The sequence below is a fragment of the Etheostoma cragini genome, chromosome 3 (assembly GCF_013103735.1).
Source record: "Etheostoma cragini isolate CJK2018 chromosome 3, CSU_Ecrag_1.0, whole genome shotgun sequence".
Lineage (NCBI taxonomy): Eukaryota > Metazoa > Chordata > Actinopteri > Perciformes > Percidae > Etheostoma > Etheostoma cragini.
The window spans coordinates 6476900-6497129 of record NC_048409.1 but is presented as its reverse complement, the minus strand read 5'-3'; the positions used below and the strand labels follow the sequence as shown (position 1 = coordinate 6497129).

Below are 20230 nucleotides of genomic sequence, written 5' to 3'. Positions count from 1 at the left end.
TTAAAAATGGACTTACTTAACAAAGTTCGTTCACTGCTTGCTACAAGTTAGCATCAGACACGACAAAGGCTGTCACTTGAATGGCGTTTTGAGCTAACTTTAGCAATCAAACAATCATAGATAACTAAAACAATTTTGAAATGATTCCCTTCTTCTGTTATTGTTTGTTCTCACATCGGGCAGTGACAATCACTTTTATGCATGGTCAGGATCTATCAGAGATCTACCCTAACTGTTGGACTGCTCTCAGGATTGCACTTACACTGCCAGTCACTGTAGCTGGAGCTTTTCAAAGTTATACCTGAGGTCAACCACGTCATCAATAGCAATCACTCTATAGCGGGGGCAGATTTCATACAATGACATTATTGATGATTTTGCATCAAGGAAGGCCAGAAAAGTCAGGTTTCAGTTTTAGTTTGTGTTTTTTGTTCTGTATGCATAAGGTAATAATTAGATTCTCTTTAGTGTGTTTTCACATTTGTGTGATAAAGGATTTGAGCTATTTAGAATATTTATAATAGACTTTATTTGTGTATTATTCTTAATATTTTATATTTTTGTTGCTCTCTCCTGTTGTTACATTTTTATATATATATGATTTTATATATTTTTGGCACATACATTATACATATATAATTGAAAAGAGAAAATTTTATTTCAAAATTTTACAAATCCTTCATTAGAACATTTGAAAAACACACTTAAGAGAATACAGGTGTTCAACTATTGCAATTAAAACAGGAAACACACTTTTTCTCTTTAGTGTGTTTTCACATTTGTGTGATAAAGGATTTGAGCTATTTAGAATATTTATAATAGACTTTATTTGTGTATTATTCTTAATATTTTATATTTTTGTTGCTCTCTCCTGTTGTTACATTTTTATATATATATGATTTTATATATTTTTGGCACATACATTATACATATATAATTGAAAAGAGAAAATGTTATTTCTCAATTTCACAAATCCTTCATTAGAACATTTGAAAAACACACTTGAGAGAACACAGGTGTTCAACTATTGCAATTAAAACAGGAAACACACTTTTTAAGGTGTATAATCTCCCCCATCAACATTTTCAAACGACAACAAACCCAGTTCTGCACCCAAAATGACAGTATAAGTATTAATACGTAGAATAAATATACACTATAATATAGTACCTCTGCAAAATTCTGCACAAACATCAAACATGTTTCATCTTGTTTCCAGTTAAGCTAAGCTGAGCTAAGCTAAGCTAGATGTAGCTTTTTACAGATATGAGTGGCATCATTTTTCTCGTCTAAATTGCTGCAAGTAAACATGTCCCATAAGTGTCAAACTATTCCTTTAGTCCGTCATTAAAACGTGTGATAAGACATTTCCACATATTTGAAATGCAAAATTGCATTGCCAGTCGCTAACAATCTTAACTGACACCCTAGATATGATGTTATATCTTTAACATTTGCATGAGTAGAGAGAGAACGTAGTACAGTACGTTCTCTCTCTGTGTCTCTATGATGCCATTTGTGGCTGAAGGGATACCTGGCTGTGACTGAACTGGTACAGGATACAGATGTATCCCTGGAGATGTATCGTCTCGTTTTCAAGGGAGTCCCAACATATGACACAATCATTACATAACAATAGAGGAGTGAAAGAAAAGAAAATTCAAATAACAATACAAGTAGCTATACGACAACGTACATGTATTGTCACTCCCCGATGTAAGTCGATTGCAGATTTGAGTTGTGCATGCGTCACTTTGTGTCGAGTGAAGATGTGAATTGCGCTTGTTGTATCACTTTGGGACATGTAGCATACCAGATGCTAACAAGATGTCCTGTAATGTCAGGACCTACTTAACAAAGTTTGTTCACTGCTGGCTACAAGTTAGCATCAAACACAACAAACGTTGTCAGTTGAAAGGCATTTCGAGCTAACGTTAACAATCAAACAACCATAGATAGCCAAAATGTTTTTGAAATGAATGCTAGCTTAGCTACAAGCTAGCAGTCAAACACAACAAAGGCTGTCATTTGAATGGCGTTTTTTTGGCTAACGTTAGCAGTGAAACAATCATGGCCAAAACGTTTTTGAAATGATTCCCATCTTCTGTTATTGTTTGTAATGAGAAAGGTTTATTATTTCAAGGATTTCACAAATTTCAGTATAACACGTTATGCCGTAAACCTTTTAAATCTGAGCATGCGTGACTCAAATCTACTCTTGACTTACATCGAGGAGTGACAAATACAAAGAAAAAAAAACACAAGTAGGCCTGAAGCTGAGTCTTCCTGCCCTCTAGCAGTCTGACCCTCTACAATGAGCTGGCAGCAGCACAGTCAGTACTGATAGGCTATTGATTATCACCAGTACTTATACTTTATATGGAGTGAAAGAAGAGTATCCCCACTGTATTTGCTTGTCTGCAAAATACTTTTACAGAATAGATCCATTTTAAGATTAATCCTCCTCTCTCCCCAGAAATGGCCATACCACATTTTGGAAATAAAGTCCTTAACTATGCATTCCTTTTTTTTAAATATATTTATTTCAAGTAAACAGCAGGGAAACTTAAAACTTAAAATTCTAATTTCCTAATAACGCTATAAATAATACATGCTGACACTGTCATTTAAAAACCTAATAACCAGTCAATTTCCTTTGCTATTTCCGCATGCCACAAAATGCCACAAAATGGACAGAGTTTAGATGTGTCCGACTTGTGCCACAGAGCCTTTACTAAGGTGCTTTTTTAATAATAATAGAGCACAGATAATGTATGAATAAGAATGTATAGGCTGATGTCTGATGCTTTTGTAAGAACTGGGCCCAGTGGAGAAATGTTGAGCCCTAACATTCAGTAAGTAAATGTATTTGATTGTGACCAATAATGTATCTTTTACTAAATGTTTTTTTAGGAGCCCTGTGTTTTGGATGGTTAAGTGAAACTATGAATTAAAAAAGTATTTTAAACCACAGGAGTGTTGATGTATATTGCCGAATATATACTCTAACAAGGAGACTCTGTTTTACATTGATGTAGTCACTCACGTTCACACCTGAGATGTCTAGTGAAGCTACAATCGATTCATGTATTGACAGATCCTTTATTAAAGTAAAAGTACCAATACACCAATGTAAAAATACTCCATTTCATGTCAGAGTCCCACAATTAAAATTAATTGAAAAGTGGTATAGAAGTATAATCGCAAAATGTAATTGTAATGTAAGTATCAAAAGTAGAAGTACTCACTGTGCAGAAAGTGACTGATATTATGTAGTATATAACAATATTAGATTTGTAATACTAATGCAGCAATGACCATGTAGCATGTTAATGTAGCTGATCAAGATAAATCTACTTTTCACTCAGTTAGGTACAGTGGATATAAAAAGTCTACACTCCCCTGTTTTTGTGATGTAAAAAAATAAGACAAAGATAAGTCCTGTTGGGACTTTTTTCCACTTTTAATGTGACCTGTATTGTGAACAAATGAATTGAAAAAAACAAACGTTTTGAGGTTTAAAAATAAAATTTTAAACCTTACAATACCTGGTTGCGTAAGTGTGCACACCCTACTTATAACTGGGGATGTGGCTGTGTTAAGAATGAACCAATCACATTCAAACTCATGTTAAATAGAAGTCATTACATGTACCTGCCATCAAATAAAGTGTATCTGTTTAATCACAAACAAAGTTCAAATGTTCCAGTGGGATTTTCTGACATTTTCTCAGTTGCATCTCAGAGCAAAAGCCATGGTCTACAGAGAGCTTCCAAACCATCAGAGGGATCTTATTGTTGAACGAAATCAGTCAGGAGAAGGGTACAAAAGAATTTCCTAACATTAAATATACCATGGAACACAGTGAAGACAGTCATCATCAAGTGGAGAAAATATGGCACAACAGAGACATTGCCAAGAACTGGACGTCCCTCCAAAATTGATGAAAAGACAAGAAGAAAACTGCTCAGGGAGGCTTCCAAGACACTACATAACATTAAAGGAGCTGCAGGAATTTCTTGCAAGTACTGGCTGTGAGCTACATGTGACAACAATCACCCGTATTCTTCATATGGATGGGCTTAGGGGTAGGGTTGCAAGACAGAAGCATTTTCTTACAAAGAAAAACACCAAAGCTTGGCTGAAGTTGGCAAAAACAAACATTAAGTCTCCCTAAGCATGTGGGAAAATGTTATGGTTTGATGGAACCAAGGTTGAACATTTCGGCTATAATTCCAAAAACAACACTGCACATCCCCCAAAGAACACCATACCCACAGGGAAGCATGGTGGTGGCAGCATCATGCTTTGGGGCTGTTTTTCTTCAGCTGGAATCGGGGCCTATGTCAGGGTGGAGGGACTTCTGAACAGTTCCAAATACCAGGCAATTTTGGCACAAAACCTTCCGGCTTCCATTAGAAAGATGGAGAGGAAGTTTACCTTTCAGCAAGACAATGACCCAGAGCACACATTCAAATCCACAGAAGCATGGATTCATCAAACGATCAACACTTTGGAATGGCCCAGCCAGAGGCCAGACCTGATTTCAATTGAACATCTGTGGGGTGATCTTAAGAGGGATGTGCACAGGAGATGTCCATGCGATATGACAGATTTGGAGCAATTTTGCAAAGAAGAGTGGGCAAAATATAGACTCCTACATGAAAAGACTGAGTGCTGTAAAAAAAGCTACTTTACCAAAGTATTAGTTTAAGGGTGTGCACACTTATGCAACCAAGTTGTTGCTTATCTTTATTTTTTCCCCTCAAAGATTTCACTTTATTTTTTCAATTGAATTGTTCACTTTATAGGTCACATTAAAGGGTGGAAAAGGTTCTGACATCATTTCTTTACCCTGTACTACTCAACACCACAACAGACAGAACACGGTCTGGATGGACAAACTGTTGTCTGTCTTGCAGGTAGTCAGTAATCCGGGAGACTGTGGGCTGCGGGTGACCAACACCCATCACCCGCAGCTTCTCACCAAGTGGCAGTGGCTAGATGGTGTTGAATGCACTGTGAAAATAAAAAAAATGAGATGCTCACAGTGCCATCCAGGTGCAAATGAGCTTGCTGTGTAAGGCAAGGCTGATTGCCTGATGGGGGGTCCAGAAAAGAACTCAACCGCGGCGTCAGGTAGGCCAAGACCAGCTTCTCCAGCACCTTTATCACATGGGATGTGAGAGCCACTGGGCGGAAGTCCTTAAGGCCAGATGGAGTTGACATCTTGGGGACCGGGACAAGGCAGGACGTGTCCCACAGCAGCGGCACCCTCTGCAGTCTCAGGCTCAGGTTGAAGAGATACTGGAGCACATCCGACAGCTGACTGGCACAGGTCTTCAGGACCCTGGGGCTGATGCCATCCGGGCCAGCACCCTTGAGCTGGTGGAGCCTCAGCTCCTTAGCTAGGTGTGAATGAAATGCAGGAGGGCTGCTTGAAGTGTCTGTGGGGGGAGAGGAAATGTGCTGTAGTGGTGGGGGGAGTGGGCAGACTACAGGGGAGTTCTGGGGGAGGTGTGGGAGCAAGGGGGGGGGGAGGCAATGAGGGGGTGGAGTGGGTTGGTGGAGAGAGGGGAGGGCTGTGAGCTAACCCTGTTAAAGTAACAGTTCAGCTCATTTGCTCTCTCCCTGCTGCCTGGTGTTTGTCCTCTTCTCCCCCCACACCCGGTGATCTCTTTCATCCCTGTCCACACCTCCCTCGTGTTGTTCTGTTGCAGACTGGTCTTCAGCGTTCTTCTGTTAGAGTCTTTAAACTACCTCAGTTTATCCCACAGTCGGTGCTGTACTTCCCTTAGCTCCTGTCTGTCCCGTAACCTGAAAGCTTTCTTCTTCTCATTCAGAAGGAATTTCAGGTCACTGGTGATCCGCAGCTTACAGGCCGGGAGGAGATGGTGATGTTCTTACAGAATTTAATGTATTCTGTGATGCAGTCTGTCATACTGTATGACATATGTCCTCCCCATGTGGCTCACAGAAGACTCCCCAGTCTGTAGACTCAAAGTAGTCCTGCAGTGACTCCTCAGCCTCCTGGGTCCACCTCCTCACAGTCCTTCTATGGACAGGCTGTGGCAGGACAAGAGGAACATACTTAGGTGACAGCAAGACAAGGTTGTAATCTGATTTCCCAAGGTGGGGGTGGGGCATCAGTAGATGGTGAAAGTTAAGCAAAAGCTAATATATGCTTCATTATTAACAAAGAGTCAAGGAAACGTAAAGAGGAAAGTTGGTACAAAACAGACTGATGATGCAGACATAGTCGTTTTCAAACAGAGGGCGGACTGTGGAATCTGCCCCAATTTCTTCTAACAAAGTTAGAAAGGGATCTCTTGAGAACAGGAGAACCTATTACAGAGACTAACTTTCTCATTGTCAACATTCTACACTCAATGGCCACTTTTTAAGCTTCGCTTTTTCAATCTGATACAACTGGTCTGCCTCTTAATGATGCCTATAATGTTAGCTTTTGGTGACACTAATTAGAAACACCTTTCAATATGTGACTGCTTTATAGTTCTGCGGTGCGCTGTAACACGCTGCACCGCCCTGTCATGAATGTATTTTGCATAGATGGACGCACTGACACCCATTGCCTCATAGATGAAAAAAAAAATGGCAGTGAATCCTTAAGTTTACTGTAACTGTATGGCTACCATATAGGTACAGTAATCCTACATTCAATGTGTAAACATTTTCTTTCACAAATTGATCTTTGCTATTAAAATGTCAATAGTCGTGTTAATGTATATTTCATAGACATACTGTATATTCATTTTTGATAAAAATAAAGTTTTGAAAAATGATTTTGTAAATATAATTAGCCGGCCCCCCTTGCACTAACTCTGGGGACCCCCTAGGGGTCACGGACCCCCAGTTGAACATCTCTGATATAGCCTAGGGATACATGTTCAGAATCTAAAACCTACATTAAATAGTGGTATTATTAGTACATTTAGTGAAGTGATCAATATAATGTATGTGTTACTGTTATCTTCATGTAATGCTGTATATAGTATTCATAGTATTCATCTTCATATTGAGTAGGCTGTTAATATTTTACAGAATGTCTGGACCTATCAGAAAGAGTGATAACGAGACAGAGGCTCATAGCGCCCTCTGTTGTCGAAATATTCACTTGACAGATTTTTTTCTATTTCCTAATTTCCGATTATTCCTCATTCCCTCCAACAGGGGACCGAGCAGAGAAAATCTGGAGGAAAGAAAGAAGAAATCCAGAGATGCGGCACCAGCCTGCTTCTCCCCACTTCCGTCCGTGGGTCCATTTCAGCTCTGATCGCCGTCAAAACCAACACTTAAATGCTTAGCAACGGCCACAAACGAGTCTACGTGTTACAATGAGAAGCATCGGTCCGTGGGAGGAATGAAAAAACAAGCCCAGACACAGAAGAGAGAAGAAGACTCGGTCTCGATGAGGTAACTCCTTCTGCAGCTCAAACACGCGTTTTTTTTGTGTGCGCAAAAGTTCAATTTAGTCATCCATGTGTAACCTTTACGCATCTCTTTCTTAACGTGTAACTTTACAGAAATAACAAGAGACTCAGCGTGGTGTTTGGGTGGAAAACAGAGTTTTAAAGTCAGTTTTTTTGGTGGACCAAACTCTTCTCCTCCTCTTTCTTTCCCAGACACTTTGACGAACAAGAGGATTAAAACCGATCAACACAGTAAGTGGATCAACACAGATCCCAGATGTCTGGTCTGGACTGCATGCGGTCATGTTGCTACACAATGGATAACACATATTTTCTCTCATTACAGTTTATTGGCCTTTACTCTTTATTTCCAGTTAGCTGTAGTCTTTACAGGGACTGACCATAGACATGCAGGAGGCGGACGTGTGTGCAGTTTGGGGTACAATGTACAAATGAAGGGAGATGGACATTTCAAATAATGGAAAAAATCCACTTAAGCCACTGTGGAGATATTAAGGCAAGGCAGATTTAGTTGTATTGCACATTTCAGAAACAGGGCAAATCAAAGATTAAAACAATAAAAGTTGCAGTGCAGTACAATATATTAAATGTCTTACAGTATAGGTGGTAGTAGTAGTATTTTGAATATGTTAAAATGTTATACATACAGTACAGGCCCAACGTTTGGACATACCTCATTCAATGCTTTTACTTTTCATGACTTTGTAGATTGTCATTGAAGGCATCAAAACTATGAATGAACACATGTGGAATCGTGTACGTAACAAAAAAGTGTGAAATAACTGAAAAAATGTCTTATATTCTAGTTTCTTCAAAGTATCCACCTTTTGCTCTGAATACTGCTTTGTACACTCATTCTCTTGATGAGCTTCAAGAGGTAGTCACCTGGAATGGTTTCCCAACAGTCTTGAAGGAGCTCCCAGAATGCTCAGCCCTTGTCGGCCCTTTTGGCTTCACTCTGCGGCCAGCTCACAAAACTCCAAACCATCTGGATTGGGTTCAGGTCCGGTGACTGTGGAGGCGCAGCACTCCATCCCTCTCCTTCTTGGTCAAATAGCCCTTAAACAGCCTGGAGGTGTCCAGCTTTGTCCTGTTGAAAAATAAATGAAGGTCCAACTAAACTGAAACCGGATGGGATGGCATGTTGCCCCAGGATGCTGTGGTAGCCGTGCTGGTTCAGTATGCCTTCAGTTTTGAACAAACCCCCAACAGTGTCCCTTTCAATAAAGCAAAGGGTGGCTACTTTGCGGAGTTAAAAATATAAGACCTATTTAAGTGTTATTTCACACTTTTTTGTTAAGTACATAATTCCACATGTGTTCATTCCTAGTTTTGATGCCTTCAGTGAGAATCTACAATGTAAATAGTCATGAAAATAAAGGAAACGCATTGAATGAGGTGTAATCAAACTTTTGGCCGGTACTGTATATATATAATTAACAGATAATAAGGTAATGTACTCCTCAGCACAATCTTTGAAAATGATTGTAAATAATTCAAACATAAATTTTCATGTTCAAAAAGGAGTCGGATAAAGTTCATAAACTTAACAGGTCCTACCCCCTTTCTCTGTTTTTCTCCTTTAGTAAATAAAAATGTTATGCTTCACTTATTTACATATCTTTACATAAGCGCCACCATATAGTTACCAACCTACTTCTCACACAAAAATGCATACACGACACAGATGCATAAATACACGCCTACACACAGTTTATTTTTATTTTTCTTCTACTTCTTTCTTTACATCTATCTTCTTTGTTTCCATATAGATAGAGGACACTGACAACAGCAGGCTATGATATGTAAAGTCAGGGATCTGTTGACTGTTTTGTTGAACTACAACCCCAAAGATACTTAGTTTGACATTTCAAATTCCATTTAGTGATTCATCTTTTATGTGATTGCTCTTTAAAAAAAAAAAAAAACACAGTTTCCTTTTACTTAAAATGGGAGGAGTTTGAGCTTTTTTTTATTTGAAGGTTATTCAAGACATTTGAAGACATCACTTTGGGCTCTTAATCAATAAAAATAATTGTTTAGTTGGAGCTCTATTATTGTTCTCCAAAACCCTCAAAGATACAAGCTACCTTGTAAGTTTTATCTCCTGTAGCAACAGGTCAAATAAGCACCAGGTCTGATGATTGGGCTTAAAAATCATTCACTGGAGTCTAGATCTTCTGAAGGAATAGTTATTATGTCTTTCTCTCTTTCCAGCTCACCACACGTCCCTCTGCTAAACATTCACCTGGAAGCTTCATGTCTGTCCGAGTTTCAGCCATGAGTGTTCTTCCTCCTGTTCGAAGGGACCGCATCATCGCTCAGCTCCCTCAGGTAAAACCATTCCATTTTTATTAGAGCGGTTCCACCATCCTCACAAATTCATCTTCCTTCAAAAGAACAGGAAAAATACAATGATAACAAATACAAGTCACCGCAATTAACAGCAAAAACACAAACAATGAGAGTAAAGCCCAACCAAAAAATGATTTTTAAAAACAAAACAAATATTTGGTCATTTAAAAATCTGCTGTATAATTTTTTTTTAAAGAATCTAGTAATGCATAAGACAAAAAAACAGATTTCCCTAACAATAGTTACTTGTATTAGTATTTGAGTTCTCACTAAATGTTATAATTTGTTTTATTGTCACAACAGAACAGAGGAACATCAAAATATATTGAGGCCTTGATAAATAAAATGTATAAAAATAAGCTAAAGATATGAAACTTAAAGTCCTTTGAACGAAAGCGTAAAAAAAAAAAAAAGAGTATTGCCAACAGGGACGTTGTAGAGCGCCCTCTGGTGGACAAACTATTCAGTGCTCATAAAATGGTTGACCGTGCGTTTTTATTTTATTAGATATTTATCAGAATCATTTTTCACTATAAATAAATATCAGCAGTACAACAAGGGGCAAAACACCTCACTCCGTGCACTCCCCCACCCCCAACAGGACAACAACAAGGGGAACCCAACCACAGGACCAATCCCTCTTCTTCTCTTGTAGTATTTTAGGAAAGATGCAGCTCTCCACATTAAGGAGGATTTCAACAACAAAGTGAAGACTGCGTGTCAGGAGCAGCGTACCGGCACTGTGGGGTGAGGACAGGACCCAGCAGCCACATGGATGGGGGGGGCTTTGTGGCACTCTTTTTTTTTTTTTTTAACTTGTTGCCGTCTTTTATTCCTCTCAGCAGATTTAAAATCTCTAAAGTCATTGTCGTGGGCGACCTGGCTGTGGGGAAAACCTGTCTGATTAATAGGTAAGCTCAAACAGTCATTGGGGCAGTTCTGGGAAATGAATAACTCAAACCAGAAATAACTACGAGGACATGAGCAGGAAGCATAATCTTCTTTATTTTAGTATTAAAAAGTGTAGAAATGGTAAATCTACATTAGAAATATCAGCAATAGACAGTGGTGGAAAGTATCTAAGCACATTTACAAGACAACAGTATTGTAAAAATACATCCACATCAATCTTACAGCTGGTGTTATTAGAGACTTTACAGATTAAGATGAATAAAACAATTTATAAAATATGATACTGTGCTGTAGATTAAACTATTCAACAGTGTATAAAGTAGTAAAAATGGTTTCCACCTCCAGCTGTAACAGGGCCAGTTGACCCATATAAAAAAGAAGCCAATTTTCTCACTTACTGCTGGTTGTATGTAGTCATACAGTAGTTTTTCTTTCATTTGCTGAGGTTTTAACTAAGATGTTCTATCCCACTGCATTGGTGGTGAAAATGATTCTGTGTATGGTGCTCAAAGCATAAACATTAAGTTAGAAGCACTAAAAAAAGCTAAATCATTTTCCAGAAACAGTGGTTGTTACTGTGAATAATAAACAGCACATGCTGTCCAGTTTTCATTGTAACTGTACTTTTGCACCGAATAAAGAAACATAGAGTATTTAAGGTACTTTTCTAAAATCTGTATAAAAAAGGTGGTGGAGCGTTTTGAGATATCTTGATCAGATAAATATACACACAGTTTATTTAGATGAAAAAACTGAAGACAATTTTTTATGTTTTCAGGTTTTGCAAAGATGCTTTTGATAAAAACTACAAGGCAACGATCGGCGTTGACTTTGAGATGGAGCGCTTCGAGGTGCTGGGCGTTCCTTTCAGCCTACAGCTGTAAGTCTAAAGTCTTTGTTATTGAACATAAAACAAACATAAAGTGAGTATGCCTGATGTGACATTGCTTGCATGCCTGTCTCTGTGTTGCAGCTGGGACACTGCAGGCCAGGAGAGATTCAAGTGCATTGCTTCAACGTACTACAGAGGAGCCCAGGGTGAGAGATTTGTGTTGTAGGGCAGCACGCTTATAAGGAGCATACTAAAGACTCTCCTGTTTCTGTGTATTCATAACTGTGTCTCTTACAACTGTTAATGTAATATTTTCTCTTATTCCAGTTGTGATTATCGCATTCGATGTAAATGACGTTGCATCTTTGGGCCATGTGAGGTAAGCCTATTTGTTATGAGCAGATTGTTGGCACTGGTCTCGTTTTTCGTCCAAGCTGGACTTCTTAAGTTTGTCTTGTTTTGTCTGCAGACAGTGGCTCGAGGACTCCCTGAAAGAGAACGACCCCACCGCCGTTCAGCTGTTCCTCGTGGGCACAAAGAAAGACCTGAGCGTACGTCTTGACTGTTTTAAAGAGGACATGCCTGTGAAGTTTTCTAGTGTCTGTTATTGGAGCTGAATGTCAATTGTTGGATTGTTGCCAGCAGCAAAAAGCGCTTGTGTCCCGACTCAAACCTCAGAAATGCAGTTTCCCTGTCCTTTACTTCACTGGACTCCAAATCTTTTCTGAAATGATGGACATGCAGACATTTAAGACATAACTAACTGCATTTAAGCAGTGGTGGGAAGTAAGAAACAGACTTATTTTCTATTTCCAGAAGTTTGTAATTTCTCTTGAACTATTTGAGTTGTGATTCCTCCTTTACTTTGGGATTTTTTGCACAGATGGTATGAGCGCTGAGATTTGGCATTTGGTCTATTTGGATTGCTAATGCTGTGGGTTTCGTAAGAAATTAGATTACTGGATTAAGTCGTTTACCTTTTTATTATTTCTAGAGGGCTTCTCTTGTTCTTCCTGAGTCTCTCCCTTGCAGTGTAGGCCATTGTAATGGTCATCTTTTATTTATCCTACCTTTTTAATAGACTAAACCATTAATCAATGAAGCAAGAAATGATATAGAAAACAATTCTTTAGTTGCAGATCTTTTGTGTTTGACTTGATTACATGATATCTAACTTTGTCTGCTCTGCTTTCTCGGACAGTCTCCTGCTCAGTATTCTCAGATCGAACAAGATGCTCTCAAACTAGCACAGGAGATCCGAGCCGAGTATTGGGCTGTGTCGTCACTCACAGGTGAGCGTCTTCTATTTAAATACAGTAACATGACAAGTGTCAGCAACCTCACCCTTGACTGAGGGACTCTTTGAATGTTATTTAGTTAAGGTCAGAAAAGGGGGAGAATACTCTGATTGAAGACAGTACTAACTGCATTTAAGCAGTGGTGGGAAATAAGAGGCAAACTCCTTTTCTTTTTCCTAGTTTAATTTATTCTTATCAACTATTTGAGTTGGATAGTGTCATTGTTTGGGGAAAAGCAGAGAAGGGTCAGATTTTGTTTTGATTTACTACATTTTATTGTGAAAAACCTGCCTTTTGTACTGTATGCACCATCGATCTTAAAGGTTCGACAATGTAGACAAAGTTATGTGACACAGTTCTCTTCAAACTCTTTTGTTAAATTATCAGTACCAAATATAAACTACACTTAACTCTGCAAATATCTGGTTCTTTAATAAAAAGTGGAATTAACATTTTAGGGGAGACCTCAAAGAGATATTTTGCTTATTTACAATGTGTCATGTCAGTGTATGCAGATGAATGATGTGTCTGCCCACACAAAGATGACACAGAGCTCAATTTAAAATCCCTTTAACTTCAACTCTGAAGGTGCATTTCGGCAAGAAACAGATCAGAGGTTTCAATTTGTCCCTAAAAATGATTATGTTAAGAAAACAGATTTTATAATCTGCAGACTTAACTTTTTAATTTTGGTCTGAACTTTGGTTCAGCAACTTCCAACAAATTTTGAATTGCCCACCGCTGTGACTGGATTCTTCTCCATGTCATCGGCAGCTAAGGCTGATAGGTATTTCGGTATTTAGACCCATCTACATGCTGAACTGACAGAGAAATCATGATTTCTCAGAAACAAAGTTGATGATTAAAACTGGGGGGCCTAATGTAAATCTACATAATTGTTATCTGGGACATTCTGTGTTTTCATGTTAAGCAACACTGAGGATATCTTTGAGAACAAATATAAAAATGGGAAATCATTTAGCTCTTAAATAACATCACAAACTGATTGTTACGATTACCACATATTTATTATTTTCATATAGCAATTGCTAATTCTAATTTACAAATCCTTTGGACTGTACACAAGTTATGAAATTAGGCAAGAAGGTGTGATCATTTTCTTTTCTACATTTGGAAGATCAGTAGCTAATATTAAAAATCCTGGAGAGGGTCTTGCTTAACCCTTTTGTTTTCGCGTCAAAATTGAAAATCAACACTTTTTATTTACGTATTTATCCAATTTTTCAACACTTCTGATGCTCTTTTGAATGTTTGTCACTTTTCACGACGTTTAACACTACGTAACAAACTTATTAACTTCAGTTTTAAAGTTATTTTTGGAATTTATGGTCAATAAACCTCATTTAGAGGAAATTTATACCTACTGTTTGAGTTAGAAAAGCAGAAATTAGGAATTATTTAGACTAAAATTAAAGGAATGAATGTTGAGAATGTTGATGCTCTTTAGCATGTTGTACATGCTAAAGAGCATTGTGTGGAATCAATCATGTTATTTTGGGTAGTTAAAAAGAACATTGATATAGGAAAACAGGTAAATTTGGACCGAGAACAACATGAGGCTTAAAAAAAGGCAAAGTTTCAACCCTCTCCTCCACATTAATAATTTTCATACAGTTCCTTACTAATATATATTTCTTTGATGCTGAAGGGGAAAACGTCAAAGAGTTTTTCTTTCGAGTTGCATCGTTGGCATTTGAGACAAACGTTCTTGCGGAGTTGGAGAAAAGTGGATCGAGGCAAATTGGGGGCATCGTCAGTGAGTATCCAAAGTCATGTCTTTGTCATGAAAGCCGTCCCATTGGTCACTTAGTATTAACACCCAGCTGTTTGTTGGTTCCAGGAATTAACAGCACGTCAAACAATGTGCACGCTTCATCGAAGAAGAAGCAGCCAAACTGCTGCCAGTAAGGATGGAAGCAGGGCTTCAAAGTCAAAAGTAAAGACTGAATTGAAGAAAAAGACTGAAGGGAGGTCTGTGGTCGAACTTCCAGACATGTGTGCGTTTAGTTTTTCCTGGCTTAGAAGGAGTTTTCCTCTGTGGGATGTGGATTCTTGTGGCATTGCTCAGTTTAACTTTTCTGGAGTTACAGAGTGACACATCGATTCCACAAAAATGAAAGAAGATAGAGAGATGCCAAAAAATGAATGTGGATGTGTTTTAATGAGTTGTACAGTATGTGTGGGAGCTTAAACAGTCTTGCTGCTGTAGTTTTGCTGTAGTGTGAAGAAAAATCTTCACGCTAATACTGTTTTAAAGTGCCCATATTATGAAAGAAAATAATTTTTCTCAGATCTGATGTTAGTTTGTGTCTCTCGTGCTTCCACACGCACACACAAAAAGTCTTATGAACCTGAAAATGAGCATAATATTGGTTTTAAAAGTGTTTTTACTTGGTACTTAATCTGCTTTTCATAATATTGTAGCTTAGATATTCTCAACTTTTCTGTAAAAAGTGGGATTGCAAATCACAAAAAAGCAAAGATTTGAAGATAAGTCTGAAAAATTAAACTGACTTTTGTGTAGCAGGAATGTTTTTTCTGCTTTGCTATGCTGTTAATCATTTGCAAGCCCTCAGATTGATCTTGTGATGCTTCATAGGTACAGTTTTTTGCTTACAATCGAATCAATGACTGAATTTGGATTCTCATCTTTGTATCAAAAACTGAAATAATGCGAATTGCCATTTTTCCATTTTCTTTAGATATTCTCATGGTATGTTGAATAAAGATATATTTTAAAAATGTCAGTGTTAAACAAACAATGATTTATTTGCTATTTAAACAAATACAGGTTTCACTATTTCTTAATGTTACGGCTGTAACGCGTCTATTCAGAGGAAACACTTTTGACCAATGTCAGTCATACTATTCAGTAAATACTATAATTGCTACTAATTTTACTAAAGTTGTGAGAGTTCAGTTGAAATGTTTGAAGGAATAAAGATACTTCCGGTTAACGTGGCTGTGGACGTATTCCTTAATCCACTTTCTCCTTCAGTGTTTTCGATGGCCACTGTTGCTACACCTGCGGAACACAGTGTGATATTTATTTTAGTGTTGATAATCTTTGAAATAACGTAGTATGATATAGATTATTAATATACAGGTTGACTGACATATGTGGCTCCCAGCTTCTCCACCAGCTGGATCGCAGCCTTCATAGTGCCTCCAGTCCCTATCCATCAGTCCACTTATGGACCTTTTTCAAAGCAGACATTTTTCATGTTGACATGGTGTAGTAGGAAAAGCATAGCTGAAATTGAAAACCTTAACGAGGGCTAAATTCCATCCAGTGCCCCCCTAAAGCTATTTCAGGAAGTCAGCATGCACAATACCAGGGCCTCTAAGTGGAATGCAGCCATTTTAAGGGTTTTGAATACACCTGTGCTTTCCCTACTATGACATGTCGACATGTCTGCCGTGAAAAAGGTCTATAGCACCCTAAATAAATTGAATTGAATCATATCTGCAGAAAGGAGAGACGTGTCAACTAACTTCTTTTAAGTGAACAATTAAGTGTTTAAAGAAAATGGTGCACTTCATTTTTTCAGATAAATAGCTAGTTAAAGTAAAATCAGACTTTAAATCTCTCTTATGTAGCTTAGCATTAATTCTTTCAGGAAGACATAACTTTGAATCAATGCTCCCCCAAATCTGCTGTTATCCAAATAACATTTTTATCATTCTGAGTATGACTGTTGCATATCTGCAAATTAGTCTCCCCTGATTTAAATGTAGCTCAGCGTAAATCCTTTCCTTAAGAGCTAACTCTTGATCAATATGCTCGACCTAAATTGAAGCAGCTGTTGGAAGCGTTCGTCTTCCTGCTAAACCAATCAGAATCATACACAAAGTGCAAGGGCCAATCAAAGAGTCACAACCCTGCTTTAAAATCTGTTTCTCCCTTTGCTATCAGCTGTTGTTTCAGGCAAAGAGTGCAACTGTCCACCTCCAGTCATTATCTCCTCCATCTGACCAGTCCGGAGTCTCCTTCGGTCTGGTCTTCGGGCTCCTTCAGCGCCACCACCGATGTCTAGATTCCATCTGGGGGTTATGATTGTTCTCTACCCCTATCAACAAACTAATAGTAAAACCATAGAGTCTAATCTCCTAAGACTTTGTACTTTTTATTGTGCTGTACAATACACCTTTTTGCATCTCTACAAACATGTCTCTCCAGATTGAAATGATATCTCCCGCTCCTTTTCCACTCTAAGGATATGACTGAACCAACAAATGCTGCAGTCTGTCTCTCTGTCCCTCCTCCCCAGCAATGTGCCCTATATTCCCCAAACCAAATCCATGACATTCCCCTTCCATACACCAGATGGCATCAACTCACATTAACACTAGAGGGTGCCGTGCCACAAGGAATAAATGGACAGAAAGTTGAGGAGACCCTAGTTTCAAATCTTTTTCTTTTTTTTGATCATGTGTCGTTCAGGGTTAGGTTGATTTTATACGATTATTCATCAAGTAGTTGACCAACAGAATCAGCAACTATTTTCATAATCAATTTATTACATTATTACACAAAAAATGCCAAATTTGTATTTGGTGGTTGCAGCTTCTCAGATGATGATTTTATATTTTTGTTATATATACTAAAGAAGTAAATATCTCTGGGTTTTAGACTCATGGTTGAGTAAAAAATGCAACTGGAATATATCTTGTGCTGTGGATGATTATTATGGAAGTTTTTTTTAAAAATATTTTTAATTATTTTACTACTACGAATATAGCTAAATAATCTACAGATTAATTAACTATAATGAACCCTTGTAGATATATTGGATTTAAATACATAAGAAATAAATGTTATATTTTGGCCAGAGAAATTTATGTTGAAATTCTAACATTATCTTAATTTTACATTCAAATCCAGCCATGCATTGAAGCTTTTCTTACGCTCATTATGCCTTAAACAACTCTTTGAGTACAGAGTTCTGGTGCCATATCTGTAAGTAATCACCCAACCGGTGTATTACTTTTTGCAAGAAAATTATCCAATTTTAAGAACAGATAATTACAAAAACACAAATAACATAAGTGTAAACCTTTTCTCTCCCTCCTGACAGAATGAGCTAACCTACTTTCACTACATGTACAGAGGAGGTCGGCCATTCTGTTAGAATATTAAAGGTCCCATGGCATGAAAATTTGACTTTATGAGTTTTCTTAACATTAATATGCGTTCCCCCAGCCTGCCTATGGTCCCCCCAGTGGCTAGAAATGGTGAGCTTTCATTTTGAGAAAATGAAAGCTCAGATGGGCTGATCTGGAATCTTGCTCCTTATGAGGTAATGAGGGGCAAGGTTACCTCCCCTTTCTCTGCTTTGCTCACCCAGAAAATTTGGCCCACCCATGAGAGAGAGACATCATGGCTTTCAAACGAGGAACATGGCAGTTGTTCAAGGCCACACCCCCAGCCTACACATTGCCCCCCCCCCCCTCTCCTCCTCAAAAGCTACAGACTCCAAAATGGCACATACTAAGGAAGCTCATCGTGGGACCGGGTCTAGTGGCTGTGATTCTGCACCAAGGCTGAATTTCTATAGGCTCAGGGTCAAGGCTCAAGGCTGAAGGTCTATATGATAGCATTCAAAGAGCACCATGTCATGGGACCTTTAACATCCTTGTCAGCACTCACAAACGGAAATGTGTTCGTTTAGAAAATATGTTTTAAGATGTAGCTCTCACAACCCTGAGGTGTCCCAAATATTGCCAGCTGGTTAAACATACATCTCCTCAAAAGAAATAAGGGACATAGTGAAAGGGTAAAACGCAAAGCTAGACCTGGTTAACCTGGTTTTAGCACATGCAGTCTTACTTCCATTAGGGTTTGGCTTGCGACACAAAGGTGTTCTGCTTTGTAGACAGCCAGAAAACCTTTTCCGAGGGTGTTGGCCAACAGACGCACCTGAAGAACATTAATCAGAAACATTCATCCACACTGACAGAATGATACCTCAGAAATGATCCCCGCCTGTGGCTAACCCCCAGTGGGAAGTAGGGCTGCATGATATGAGAAAAATGTCAAATTGCTATTTTTTTGATTGATATCGCGATATGATTCACGATATTTTAGGGAATTATCAATTTTTTTGGATCATCATTCTCACTTTCATTGAAACACAAATAAAAATGTATTATAGTCATGTAGTGTTATTTTTTTTCAAGAATCTTTACAAACAAAGATGTTTTCCTATATTCTGTGCAGGATGTCTCTGCAGGCCAACAATACTTCATTCACAATGGTTAGATATATGTTTTCCTATTAACAAAAATTGCGCCCCCCTGTGATTTGGATATTGATATAATCCAGATTGCAATTTCGATGAAATTAGAAAATGAAGATTACTGTTTTCTATGTTATTAACTATGTTAATATGCTAAATAGAATTACTTAGAAATATGGCGATATACACAGAGACACAAAGTATGAGTACATTTACATACAAAGACCATATCAAGGATGTAAATGTGTGGGGTATAGTTGCATGTGTGCCACATTTTTTTATGCGTGTTTATCACAGAAAATAAGGTAAGGCCATTGATTTTCAGGTTGAAAAAATGTATATGTATAATAAAAATTTGAAACGGGTCAATTTGACCCTCATAGAATACCATACAAGAGTATGAGATTTCTCTCCCACTTTGTTGAACTGCCTCTTGAGATTAAACTAGGAGTGTGTGATACCAAGTGTTATTGTTCTCAACCTACCATTTATATCCTTGAAATGAATTGGTGTGTTTCCTACCAAGAAGGAATCCTGTTGCATCTACCCCAACAACCAAGTCAACGGTGTCACTGTGGAATGAAGTGAGAAGGTCTGTGACATAGTCTGCAAGAGCCTGAATGAATAAAGTAAATGAACAAAGTGTGCAGTAAATACACGGCACATCTTCTGTTGTGTTACTGTATTAATGACAAGAATGGTGTGTTCAATGAGAAAGGAGACAGTAACCCCCCCCCCCCACACTGATACCTGGGAGTTGCAGTAGAATCTGGAGGGGTCGAGCGGCCAACACATCCGTTTGAAAAGGAAGACTTCACATTTATGCTGTGAGAGGGAGAAACTGGGGTGAATGAAGTGAACTGTGAATGAGAGATCGACCCATCTCAGGTTCCAGTGGGGTGACTGGGGGGTGGGAGGGAGGGGGCAGTTAATAACACTGAACTTAGTTACTTATTCAACCTGCAGTCAATTCATTATTTCAGTCTAAGCCTTGCTAACCACAGTAGAAGAAGATTTAAGGGTTGTTGGTTTTTTGCAATTAAAGAAGTAAAGGTATGGAAATTTCAAAATGTTATGACCCTGCTTTCTTCTACTCTCTTTTGGACAAGAGTATGTATTTAA

At 38.3% G+C, this 20230-nt stretch overlaps 1 protein-coding gene across 1 annotated transcript; it reads left to right on the top strand.

The window, feature by feature from the left end:
- Positions 1 to 7179: 7179 nt before the first annotated feature.
- On the top strand, positions 7180 to 15341 carry rab34a (RAB34, member RAS oncogene family a). The gene is made up of 13 exons (XM_034867394.1): positions 7180 to 7434; positions 7644 to 7682; positions 9669 to 9785; positions 10462 to 10553; positions 10649 to 10717; positions 11497 to 11598; positions 11692 to 11756; positions 11878 to 11929; positions 12020 to 12101; positions 12752 to 12842; positions 14518 to 14625; positions 14710 to 15125; positions 15252 to 15341. Exons 3-12 carry the CDS (start codon positions 9711 to 9713, stop codon positions 14775 to 14777), a joined length of 804 nt encoding a protein of 267 aa, XP_034723285.1. The 5' UTR covers positions 7180 to 7434; positions 7644 to 7682; positions 9669 to 9710; the 3' UTR covers positions 14778 to 15125; positions 15252 to 15341.
- The last annotated feature ends 4889 nt before the right edge of the window (positions 15342 to 20230 follow it).